This window comes from Pelobates fuscus, chromosome 12 (genome assembly GCF_036172605.1).
Source record: "Pelobates fuscus isolate aPelFus1 chromosome 12, aPelFus1.pri, whole genome shotgun sequence".
NCBI classification, from domain to species: domain Eukaryota; kingdom Metazoa; phylum Chordata; class Amphibia; order Anura; family Pelobatidae; genus Pelobates; species Pelobates fuscus.
The window spans coordinates 126,856,769-126,870,307 of record NC_086328.1 but is presented as its reverse complement, the minus strand read 5'-3'; the positions used below and the strand labels follow the sequence as shown (position 1 = coordinate 126,870,307).

Genomic DNA, 13,539 nt, shown 5'->3' with positions numbered 1-13,539 from the left:
AGTGGTCCTTTAAGCCAGGGCTGACAACCCCTGCATTGGACAGGCCCTTTTTTGTGGTAGGTTTGCTTTGTTGGACTGTCCCTATGTCTTGAGATATTGTATTGATACTGTGTTTGAGTGAGAGAATTCTCCTGTTAGGCTTTTTAATCCTAACCCATGTATTGACTATTTGTAGCCAATCGAACCCCCCCCCCCCGGGCTATTTACTGCTAAAAGGTGAATGTCTTTGCCAGAAACAAAAATGGCGGCCGGATTGCCAGCCACGTGACGCTCCATGTGCTGCCATTCAAGTTAATAGATTGGGCGGGAAGCGCTGGCCACGCCCCCACCCCTCCAGCCAGGCACTAGGCTGTCTCTTAGCCGGACAACATGGCGGCTTCAGTGGCATTAGAGCGGAGCTTCACCGAGCTGACAGGGGCCGAGCGAGAAATCAGGAGGAACTTCAGGGATCTCACCATCCAGCCCGGTATGGAGGGGCCTGGGGGGGCTCGGGGGCCCTTGCGGGAATCTACAGCCTGCAAGCCCGGGGTCAACATGTGTCAGGGGCCCAGAGCCCGGGAGAGGCTGCTGCACCCCTCATATCCCGGTTACCATGGATACAATATGGGCAGGTTACCATGGATACAATATACCCCCTCTGGGGTCAGTCTGTGTTAGATGGATATGGTATGAGCAGGATACCCCCAAGGGGTCAGTCTGTGTTAGATGGATATGGTATGAGCAGGATACCCCCAAGGGGTCAGTCTGGGTTAGATGGATATGGTATGAGCAGGTCACCCCTCTGGGGTCAGTCTGGGTTAGATGGATATGGTATGAGCAGGTTACCCTCTGGGGTCAGTCTGGGTTAGATGGATATGGTATGAGCAGGTTACCCCTCTGGGGTCAGTCTGGGTTAGATGGATATGGTATGAGCAGGTTACCCCTCTGGGGTCAGTCTGGGTTAGATGGATATGGTATGAGCAGGTCACCCCTCTGGGGTCAGTCTGGGTTAGATGGATATGGTATGAGCAGGTCACCCCTCTGGGGTCAGTCTGGGTTAGATGGATATGGTATGAGCAGGTTACCCTCTGGGGTCAGTCTGGGTTAGATGGATATGGTATGAGCAGGTTACCCCTCGGGGGTCAGTCTGGGTTAGATGGATATGGTATGAGCAGGTATGGTATGAGCAGGTTACCCCTCTGGGGTCAGCCTGGGTTAGATGGATATGGTATGAGCAGGTTACCCCTCTGGGGTCAGTCTGGGTTAGATGGATATGGTATGAGCAGGTTACCCTCTGGGGTCAGTCTGGGTTAGATGGATATGGTATGAGCAGGTTACCCCTCTGGGGTCAGTCTGGGTTAGATGGATATGGTATGAGCAGGTATGGTATGAGCAGGTTACCCCTCTGGGGTCAGCCTGGGTTAGATGGATATGGTATGAGCAGGTTACCCCTCTGGGGTCAGTCTGGGTTAGATGGATATGGTATGAGCAGGTTACCCTCTGGGGTCAGTCTGGGTTAGATGGATATGGTATGAGCAGGTTACCCCTCTGGGGTCAGTCTGTGTTAGATGGACATGGTATGAGCAGGTTACCCCTCTGGGGTCAGCCTGGGTTAGATGGATATGGTATGAGCAGGTTACCCCTCTGGGGTCAGCCTGGGTTAGATGGATATGGTATGAGCAGGTCACCCCTCTGGGGTCAGTCTGTGTTAGATGGATATGGTATGAGCAGGTTACCCCTCTGGGGTCAGTCTTGGTTAGATGGATATGGTATGAGCAGGTCACCCCTCTGGGGTCAGTCTGTGTTAGATGGATATGGTATGAGCAGGTTACCCTCTGGGGTCAGTCTGGGTTAGATGGATATGGTATGAGCAGGTTACCCCTCTGGGGTCAGTCTGTGTTAGATGGATATGGTATGAGCAGGTCACCCCTCTGGGGTCAGTCTGTGTTAGATGGATATGGTATGAGCAGGTTACCCCTCTGGGGTCAGTCTGTGTTAGATGGATATGGTATGAGCAGGTCACCCCTCTGGGGTCAGTCTGTGTTAGATGGATATGGTATGAGCAGGTCACCCCTCTGGGGTCAGTCTGTGTTAGATGGATATGGTATGAGCAGGTTACCCCTCTGGGGTCAGTCTGGGTTAGATGGATATGGTATGAGCAGGTATGGTATGAGCAGGTTACCCCTCTGGGGTCAGCCTGGGTTAGATGGATATGGTATGAGCAGGTTACCCCTCTGGGGTCAGTCTGGGTTAGATGGATATGGTATGAGCAGGTTACCCTCTGGGGTCAGTCTGGGTTAGATGGATATGGTATGAGCAGGTTACCCCTCTGGGGTCAGTCTGTGTTAGATGGACATGGTATGAGCAGGTTACCCCTCTGGGGTCAGCCTGGGTTAGATGGATATGGTATGAGCAGGTTACCCCTCTGGGGTCAGCCTGGGTTAGATGGATATGGTATGAGCAGGTCACCCCTCTGGGGTCAGTCTGTGTTAGATGGATATGGTATGAGCAGGTTACCCCTCTGGGGTCAGTCTTGGTTAGATGGATATGGTATGAGCAGGTCACCCCTCTGGGGTCAGTCTGTGTTAGATGGATATGGTATGAGCAGGTTACCCTCTGGGGTCAGTCTGGGTTAGATGGATATGGTATGAGCAGGTTACCCCTCTGGGGTCAGTCTGTGTTAGATGGATATGGTATGAGCAGGTCACCCCTCTGGGGTCAGTCTGTGTTAGATGGATATGGTATGAGCAGGTTACCCCTCTGGGGTCAGTCTGTGTTAGATGGATATGGTATGAGCAGGTTACCCCTCTCGGGTCAGTCTGTGTTAGATGGATATGGTATGAGCAGGTCACCCCTCTGGGGTCAGTCTGTGTTAGATGGATATGGTATGAGCAGGTTACCCCTCTGGGGTCAGTCTGGGTTAGATGGATATGGTATGAGCAGGTATGGTATGAGCAGGTTACCCCTCTGGGGTCAGCCTGGGTTAGATGGATATGGTATGAGCAGGTTACCCCTCTGGGGTCAGCCTGGGTTAGATGGATATGGTATGAGCAGGTTACCCCTCTGGGGTCAGTCTGTGTTAGATGGACATGGTATGAGCAGGTTACCCCTCTGGGGTCAGCCTGGGTTAGATGGATATGGTATGAGCAGGTTACCCCTCTGGGGTCAGCCTGGGTTAGATGGATATGGTATGAGCAGGTCACCCCTCTGGGGTCAGTCTGTGTTAGATGGATATGGTATGAGCAGGTTACCCCTCTGGGGTCAGTCTTGGTTAGATGGATATGGTATGAGCAGGTCACCCCTCTGGGGTCAGTCTGTGTTAGATGGATATGGTATGAGCAGGTTACCCTCTGGGGTCAGTCTGGGTTAGATGGATATGGTATGAGCAGGTTACCCCTCTGGGGTCAGTCTGTGTTAGATGGATATGGTATGAGCAGGTCACCCCTCTGGGGTCAGTCTGTGTTAGATGGATATGGTATGAGCAGGTTACCCCTCTGGGGTCAGTCTGTGTTAGATGGATATGGTATGAGCAGGTTACCCCTCTCGGGTCAGTCTGTGTTTGATTCAGTTGTCAATAAGTAAACACCTTCTAAGGGCTGTCAGGGTGGCACCCACTGCAGGTGTGTTTAGACCCGTAGTGTAAACATTGCTAGAAGGAAATAGCAGGGTCACTGCACCCAGACCACTTAACTGAGAGTCCCCTGGGTGTGTAAAGTCTCCCTATATAGGGAAGCTATGGGACACACATTATAAAGATAATTCTTTAAGAAAGCATACACTTAAAAAAAAAAAAAAGTTCTGTTGTGTTTTTTTTCTTATTGGACTAGTTAATGTGTTTAGCTGCAGCAGACCCCTAGCACACAAAGAACATATAAATTGTTATTCTGCAAACTCTTACACTGCAGGAGTTTACAGGTTAAGTAGTTTATCCCTAACAGCTGTTCCATCATTTAGGAGGAGTGACAGTCCTCTGCAAACTGATAGCACCCATACTGCAGCCACGGTCAGGATAAACTGGTTCACTGTTTAGTGAACTGGGTCTAGTTCTTGGCATCGTCACACTCTCACTGGGTTCTCCTAAAACAGGGGTTCCAAACCTAGTCCTCAAGTACCCCTTACCTGAACAAATTGTTTTGTTTTTTCTAAAAACACCTTAGACACAACTGGGTAATCCCTAAATCCTGGATTGATAGGGGTACTTGAGGACTGGGTTGGGAACCACATCCCTAGAAGGAATAAGAGCCTAACCCAAGTTGTTGTGCGAGATACAAAACTTTTGTTAAATTAGCACAGGCATTTGGGAACTCTTGTAGTGAATTTTCTGAATGCAAGAACTGAGAAACTAGCTTAAAGCTGTAGCAATTGTTACAAATCGCTGGAGTTCTAAGCCACTATCAGAGTTGTGATGGTGCTTAGAGCGCCTTAAACGTGGAATTTGTGGTTAATTTTTTTCAGCATTGTATTTTTCAGGCAAAGTTGCAGTTATCCATGGACAGGCTTGTTTGTTAATTTTGTGTAAAAAAAACAAAAAAAAAGTGACTATTTTGCTCATAGCGTCAATGCAGCATTATATGACGTGGTCACTGTGTAAAATTGTCTGGCTGTATAAATGAACATGTGGTTTGGAATTGTAAGCGATTACCCACTCGCTGAATGAATTGCCGTCAAGAGGAGGCTGTACGTAGGACAGTGAGTGACCATGTTGCTATGAATTGCATGCTCAGCACTCTAGCTGGACACTGCAGTCCAACAGTTGGGTTATCTGTTAGACAATCTTTCACTCTTTCTGCAGCTGTGAGCTGAAGGATATTATTTTTCTTTTCCACGAGGTTTGCTGGCCTTTTTTTATTATTTTAATATAAGTTTTTTTTTTTTATATACTATTGTAACTAATGTGCTGTAGCCCAAAAATAAAGAATGAGGACGATTTATCTTGCTCAGAAATTCCTTCCATAGTGGGGTGCGCATGCGTGCGCCCTCATGGCTCTGGGGTTTATTACACTTGCATAATATGCTCTTGCTAAAACGTAGTTGGAATTGACTTGTGCAAAATTGGTCAACTTGTAGTTCCACTTTAAAACACATCGGGAGTTTTGAGTTTAATGTTACAGGTGTCATTGTCACGATTTAAACCTTAAAGAATACTCTCTCTTTTAAGAATATTGGACAGTGGAAGGTAGATCCATTATTCCTTGTTAGAACTGAGTGATCCTGTGCTTTCCTTTGAGGGTAGTGGGAATTTGATTTTGGTGTGGGATGTGTTTGTTTTGTCAATCCATGTAGGAAAAATGTTGACTGAGCTTTCCCCAGCTCTCAGGGTGCAGTGATATTGCAGAATTTATACTTCCCTTTATCGATATCAGAACCACCCAACCTGGTCGGCAATGATTTTCTGAGGGCAGTGCTAAAATCCACTTGTAAAATCTACAGACCTCTGGCCTTTCCTTTTTTATAACCGCACAGACTGAGCGATCTGAGTAATTTAATTAAGTAATCTGTGTGCTTTAGCTGTGAGCATAGTGTCCCATTCATAGATTTGTCCGTGAGCTGTAATACTACTGTGAGGATTTATAAAAACGCTGATTTTGATTAATATTGGCACTCTCGGAAGAGTGGGTTGGAAGCCGAGGAAGATGGCGGCGTAAATCTCGTGCTCCATAAAGGCTCTGCATCTATTCTCGCCAAAAGCACCTTTTCGATACAAAAATGGGCAAAACACATCGAGCATCGCATGCCCCAGCCTAAGCCAGCAGACACCCCTAGGGGGCTCTACCTTGTTTAAATGTACTTGCTTAGACCCTGACCCCCTGGCTCATGGGATCTCCTTTATATATTCCATGCTACAAACACAAACCCCTACTGTACAACCAATCTTTATGGGGAAGTGGGAGACTATTCTTGAATGTACTTTTGGGAATGCAGATTGGGAAAAAATATGCTATCTCACACACCACTGCTACAGCATTAGCAAAATGCAGGAGACCACATACAAACTATTCACCTTTTGGTACCGCTCTCCCTCAATGCTACACACGATCACTCCGGAGCACTCCCAATTATGCTGGAGGTGCAGGGAAGAGAGGGGCACAATACTCCACTTATAGTGGGACTGCAAGAAGATCCTCCCATTCTGGAAGGGGATATCTAATATGCTAGAGCTATTCTCAGAATGCCCACCCCCCTTCAAACCCACAGAGATGCTGTTACACCACACCAAGGTCCCTAGATGATTCTATAAAAAAATTCTCGCCCTGTATCCTGAACGTAGCCAAATTGGTAATCCCACAATACTGGAAACAATCGGTGACTCCTCCACTGACGTCATGGTTCTCCCAAATGGAAGAGCTCCGATCAATGGAGAACTTCCATACTAGCTCAGCGGGCACACACCAATCATATATAAATACATGGTCACAATGGCTGCTGTCGACTACGAAAGCAGACTTTGCAGACAAACTACAGTACTGAATGACATTGACTAACTATGACCCTATTTCCCACAATATTGCACGACACAGACAGTACCCCAACCCTCCCACACCCACCCTTTATCTTGTCTTGCCCTTTATTCATTATTCCTAATCCTAGACCAAGGTTAAATATGGGCCGCTGGGACCCGCTTGAGAGCTCATCTGTGAGGACTCCCATAGAACGGTAAACTGTGGAAAACCATCATAAGAGAACTCTGAGACCCAAGGCATGCTTGGTAACTGCAATAATATGTAATATAAGATACAGGACTTGCGAGTTCTCTGTTGATTGGGCCCTGCGAGCCCACATTGACTCAAACCTGAAATTGCTTACTATGTCCATGCTGATAAAAAATAAAAAATATATTTACAAAAATTAAAATATTGCACTTTCATAAACTTTAAAGAAAAACAAATATTAAAAAAATGTGTGTTAGCACAGTTCCTTTAAGGATCCATGCAGGCAATGGGGGATTAAATATACAAGAACGAGGGTAGAATTTCCACAGACTATTGGGAATTTGGAGCCTGCATAAAATAGAGGAACTGCACATTGTATCTGTTATATTGCATTACTTCATAACTAAATCACTTATTTTTTATAGATGTCACTCCTATTATTGGAAGCCCAAAATATAGTGAGAGTGCTGGGGGCTACTATTACCAAGAAAACAGCAGTCTTTTGTCAGCAACAAGGAACAGGTTCATACACTGGTGAGTATGTTTTTATGTGACACAGATATACATGTGCCCTATTTTATCTTTCCTTAAAGGGACATTATTGGCACCTTAACCAGTTCATTTCACTGATGAGGTCATGGTTATGATGCAGTAGTTCCCTGGTACTGTCCCACTGGTCAGTGATAAGCGGTTTTTGAATGGGTTAATCAGGGCTTGAATTGAAGTGCTGTGATGCTAGCCATGCCTTAGTTACTTGCCACTGTAAGCCATACAATGATCACCAGAGGTGAATTTCTACTCGTTAGGGCTTCATTTTTAGTCCACAGTGGCTGCTGTTGAGTAGAAATTTTGAGCCCTATACTAAACCTTGAATGAGGCACCTGCCCTTCTATGCTGATTATACTGTTACTTTATTACCCTAGACAGCAGTGATAAGCTGAGGGCAACAACTGAGCACTCTCAGCTAATCACCGCTGTCCATCATTGGTAGAATTGAAATGGCTAATGCTGAGTTACACTGTACCTTATCCATACCTCCAGTTTTATATAAATATGGTCATCTGAGGGCCTTCATTCAGTGTCAAACTGTTCATTATTAGTTTAACAGCGAGACAGTGCCTGGAGAGTGTATGCTCTCTTTCCCCCACTAAATGTAGAAATGAACCAGAGTGAGTCTAGTATAGTCTGGATAAGAATCCAGACTGTACTAGTCAAATGAGTGGAGTGCTATAAATTTACACTTACCCTAAATTAGGGTTAAATCTCAGATGTATGTTGGTACATATAAATAAAACCGAAAAATACAACACAATATAGTGTAAGTCTGTAAGTGAAAGAGTATTGTAGGGATTTTTCAATAATCAAACTCACATAGATTAGAGCCTCAGAAAGGACCGGCTCAAATCACTTCCACAATAGTGTCGTATGGAGACACTGCACCCTTTAGCTGGAATGAATTTCCTCAGGGAGGGAAGAGAAAAAAAGAGGGAGACCCCCTAGTGTACTATGTTTCAACATGAATCACAAAATGCAGTAGTTATAGTGGTTAATTTATTTTAACTTTAAATCTACAATCAAAATAGTTAAAATGTCCCAATGATTGGCTTCAGCTCCGGAGCTGAAGCCAATCATTGGGACATTTTAACTATTTTTTATTTCTTACCATTGGACTATTTTATTGTCTGTGATTTTAGATAAAGTTAAAATAAATTTTCTTTTATACTAAGTCCTATTGGCTTTTTATCCTATCTTGCTGCTAAAGAAGAGCAGCCCTCCCCCCCCCCCCCCCCCCCCCCCTGCCAGAGGCACCCAAGTCTACCATCTAGAGCCAGGTTCTCATTGACTCAGAAAAGGGTGAGCACCACTATAACTACTGCATTTTGTGATTCATGTTGAAACATAGTACACTAGGGGGTCTCCCTCTTTTTTTCTCTTCCCTCCCTGAGGAAATTCATTCCAGCTAAAGGGTGCAGTGTCTCCATACGACACTATTGTGGAAGTGATTTGAGCCGGTCCTTTCTGAGGCTCTAATCTATGTGAGTTTGATTATTGAAAAATCCCTACAATACTCTTTCACTTACAGACTTACACTATATTGTGTTGTATTTTTCTGTTTTATTTATATGTACCAACATACATCTGAGATTTAACCCTAATTTAGGGTAAGTGTAAATTTATAGCGCTCCACTCATTTGACTAGTACAGTCTGGATTCTTATCCAGACTATACTAGACTCACTCTGAATCACCAAGTTTATTTATTTGAATACTCACAATACACAATTTGTGATCTCACAATTCATCTATACGCTATCTTCATTTACCATCACAAAGGACATTGAACTTTAATTTCACTGTTTTAGTTTATATTTATATTAAAGATTTACAGGTTTATCCACTAAAGGGAGAATTGTCTGGAATTCAATCTAAGGCCAAATTAGTTAAGCTGGGAGCACAGTTATCTCTGAATGTTTCCAGATTTGCTATTTTGGCCTCAAATTTGACATTTTATTTGCATTATGTGACAATTCTCACTTTAGTGAATAAACCATGGTAACGACTTTGCCATCAAGTTTAGTCCAGCACAGCTAGATCACACATGGCAAATGAGGCAGAGAAACAGATACATTGCTTCATTTCTGCTCTTCTGCCTGTGTTCTGTGTCAGGAACAGCTTATAGCAATCCACAAGAACGTGACATGGAAGCACCCCGTTGTATTGAGAGGTGTGGATTCCACATTCAGACATCAAAAATATATATTTGTTAATTATCAGGGATAAGCAATACATTGTTAAAAAAGTAACCATCCCTGGAGTGTGATGTGTAGCCCACGTGGTTTTCTTCTTCTCACTTGTAATATTCAATTAAACTGATTCCTTCAGTGTACAACCAAGCAGCTGTCAGACCGCAGATAGCATGCACTATCTTCTATACGCTTTGTCTTCTATATTTTACAGTTTCCTTGGAAATTGTAGGCAATTCAGGTTACAGTATATATGGGGTCTTCTCCCAATCTATATGTTTGCTAGCACAATGTAAAGGTAGAATTGAATGCTCTTTAAAAAGAGAACCTGGTATACCCTTTCCATTGACCATACTTGCGTGTGTTATTCTATTGGCATTATTTGTAAAACAGTCAAGGTTATCTGCAGCAGGAACAAATCATTAATTTTCGCATACTAAATCTGAATGGGAAAAACTGAGAATTGCTGATGTGGAAAAACTTTTACTTGGTCATTACTACTTTGCTATTTTTGTATCTGTTTTGCACTTGGATTTAGGTTACGACAATTCTCACCTTAGTAAATAATCTTGGAAGATCTGAGGTAATGAAAATATGTTGATAAATCCTAGGCACCACCCCAAGGATAGCAAAACAATACACCTGCAAATTGTAGCTTTGTAGTCTTTCCAATTCTATCCCTCATACTGACAGTAATATGATTCTAGAAAAAAAGCATTTGGTTCTAACTGCTGTTTCCCCTAATTTAAAGGACTTGCCATGATGATACAGTGGAGCTGGTGGAAGAGTCTCTGGATATGAATCTCCTGAACAATGCCATCCGCCTTAAAATTCTCAACTGCTGCATGTTACCTGGAGGGGTGCATGTCTGCGAAACAGACAACAATGTGGTCATTATGATTGTAACTAACCAGACGGTGCACAGGCTTGTCCTGCCACATCCTTCTCGCATGTACAGAAGTGTAAGTAGCCATTTGGTTCTTAATATTAATGGGGCACTCCAGGCTAGAGGAGACCCCTAAAACAAAATTATTATTTAAAAGACTAGGATAAGTGAGAATCTCCTTGTACCTTCCGTTATCTCTTTAGGCGTTCTAAACTTCAATTTGAGGAAAATTTTAATACCTTTGAACAAAGAGATAAAATTACCAACAATAGTGTATAACTGTGTAAATAAATATAATAAAAAAATGTGTGATAATTGCACACTCCCACTTTACAGAGCTATATACACTTTAGTCTAGTGGAAAACAGCTTTAAGGTCTGTGAAGGTGACCCCTCCCTTCTTTATGGAGGAGGTCCTAAATATGGACTCAAAAGAAAGGTAGATATGGAGCAGTACAGTCACAATGCTTGTCATCACTCAATATAAAGACAAATGGCTACTCACAAAGGTGGAGCCAATGTCGGGCTCTATAGGCAGCACAGTGTGTGGACTAAGGGCCACAATACCTTCTTAACGAAGCAGGAACGAAGATATCAGAACGTAGTAAATATTATGTTTTAATGTTTATGGTTAGAATTAATAAATTACTTGTATAAGTATAAAAATATATATAAACTATATACAACTTTGAAAAGTGCAACAGTAGTGAAAAGACCAAGCTGATCAATCCACTAGAGTTGTTGATGGTTGAAGGGTGAACAGGGCATAACCCAGAATAAACAATAGCATAAGGAAAAACTGAAATAGGTGAAAGGAAAACAATACACCCATAATCAGAATCTAACCCCAAAATGTATTTGCTCCGTCAGTAAATTGCCAATAATGGAGCAAAAATTGAACTTCATTATAGTACTTATAAATCTTTATTAGTCCCTCTTGAGGGAGAAAACGAACAACACACAAAGTAAAAGGTGTGGAAGAATAATATGTACAGTGACGAAAGTATAATCAATGATCTAACCAAACATAGAAATTCTCAAAGTATAAATAGTCATAAAGAACTGATGGAGCCTTAAGTCAATAGCAGATTTCCAAGTGCTGACTGGTCCATAGATCAAAAAAATATATTACTTGAGAACATGAACAGGGTTCACAATTTAAACCATTTATTGTTTAGAACAGCTAAGGAGAATCTGTAGTGTAACAACAAAGCAGATATAATACCCGCAAGTCCGGTTATGCAAAGTGTGACTAGAAAGGAGATAAGAGAAAAATCCCCTTAGAGATCGAGACTGTTTGCATAAACTTCAAAGGAGCAATATGTAACAACTGCATATAAATTATTGTTACAGTAGTCCTAAAATGGATACAGGCTAGGCTAATATCATTGTGGTAAATTGCAGAGGATATACAGGAATGTAAAGGGAGCAGTGTATGTCAAGCTAATAAGAGTCGGTAAGTAACACTGTCTCCCCAATTATAATATTCCGAGTGGTCCCCAAAGAGCAAAGTGGGCTACCAGAGAACTGAGAGAAAAATAGAGTGAACGGCAAATAAGACCGCATAGATAATGTGATCAAAAGTGTATGCCTGGACACCTCTTAATACACTCGTTCTCTAGAGCACAAACCAATGAAAGACATATAATGAGTGGAGGTAGGGTAATAAACGAAGTCTTGCGTTACTCCAAATTCCTGCTAGGTATACACAGGCACCCTTAGTGGGTTGAGTATCAGGAGTACTTTTACTGAATATCCCCATTCAATATACGTGTGAATGATTCCTAGGAGAGCTAGAGGCTTATAAAACATAGATATTCGTACAGCATACTGAGGATAAAGGTAAAATTCTCCTTCAGCAAAACGGCTAGAAATCTAAGTTAAAAATAGATAAGCCCTAGTAAATCCCAGAGAGTAGAAACCCCAAGCCCTAATTAGGACGACGCTCATAAGCTAAAAAGTGATCCTAAGTAGGACAGTAATGTCGATAATGCTCAACTCGCATTTCGGCGCTAACATGCGCCTTTATCAAGAGCCCTGGTGTGAGTCTGTTTGCAAGATGGTTGGGTACTCCCTCCCATTTTCTTTGTGTGGTGGCCCTCAGTCCTGGGCTCCTTTGTGGTCCGTAGCAGTGACCCAGACTGAGTAAACATAGTTTCGTAGTTGGGTGAGAGTCTCTTCTGTCGTCATTATAGCCAGGGGTGTGTGGTCTGCTGGGATGGTGGTGCTTTTGTGTGGTGTTTCGAGGTGGTTTTCGCTCCTATATAGTTGGTGTGATTGTGGTCATGGGGCGTGTGGGCGGGAGATGGTATAGTTCAGTCTTGTGGTCTTTTTCTTGTATTTTAATAATTGTTCTCTATCTAGTTTTTATTTCTATTCTGGGTTTTTCTACTTTGGTTTCTCGCCACAAATTGTTGCTTTATACGTAATGATTGTTCTTCATATGTTTTTAAATCTATGCAGCTACGTCTGATTCTTAGGAGGAATTGTCCTTCTGGGGCATTCTCTAGCCATGGGGAAAAATGGCAGCTTTCTCTATCTATAAAGCTGTGTGAATCTATGGTCTTAAAATAGTTTAGTCTTGAAACTATTGTTTTCTATATAAATACATATATCTAAAAAAAAATAATTTATTTCCGGCTCCATTTACTAGTGAGTTTGATGCCCCTAGTATTGTCATTTTAAAACGGTTAAAAAGGATATCGTCAATATAACGGCCATGGGTGACCAAGCATTGCTCCCAGTCCTTTTGGCCATATATGAAAGATGTTTCCCAATATGACAAAGAGGTTGGTGTAACTAGAGGAGACCCCTATTTGGTAATGCATTTAAAAAAAAAAATAATTGTATTTGTATTGCATGTCGTATATGCTTGCCCAGAGAGTGCACACTAAAATCCAAAAATAAAAAGTAACTGCAATAACAGAAGTAATATAAGAAGTCATCGATAATATGTTCTGTTTTTTTTCTATATATATTAATCTACAGTCCTGAAGTTTCAATTAAATACTTTTTTTCCTTCTCTTCCTCCTCTCAGGAAATAATTGCAGATAGTCAGATGCCGTCTGTTTTTACAGATATTATGAGGGCGAATGTTAGGGATTCATCTAATAGTTATGTGATTCCGGTAGTTCCTGGGCGGGCTCAGAACTCTACTGCCTCTACAGCCTGGGTGAGCAGTGACGGGGAGGCCCTCTTCGCAGTTCCTTCTACAGCTGGTGGCATTTTAATTATTAAGTTGCCACCTTATGGATCTGATGGTAAAGTTTTTTCCCACATTAT

At 42.7% G+C, this 13,539-nt stretch overlaps 1 protein-coding gene across 1 annotated transcript in view; it reads left to right on the top strand.

The window, feature by feature from the left end:
- The first annotated feature begins 353 nt into the window (after positions 1 to 353).
- The window catches only part of NUP160 (nucleoporin 160), a 40,377-nt gene continuing 27,191 nt past the window's right edge, over positions 354 to 13,539 (top strand). Inside the window, exons 1-4 of the mRNA XM_063438499.1 lie at positions 354 to 466; positions 7,055 to 7,163; positions 10,124 to 10,334; positions 13,295 to 13,517. Of these exons, the coding sequence (XP_063294569.1) occupies positions 370 to 466; positions 7,055 to 7,163; positions 10,124 to 10,334; positions 13,295 to 13,517 (640 nt within the window). The 5' untranslated portion in view covers positions 354 to 369. The remainder of the gene's footprint in view (positions 467 to 7,054; positions 7,164 to 10,123; positions 10,335 to 13,294; positions 13,518 to 13,539) is intronic.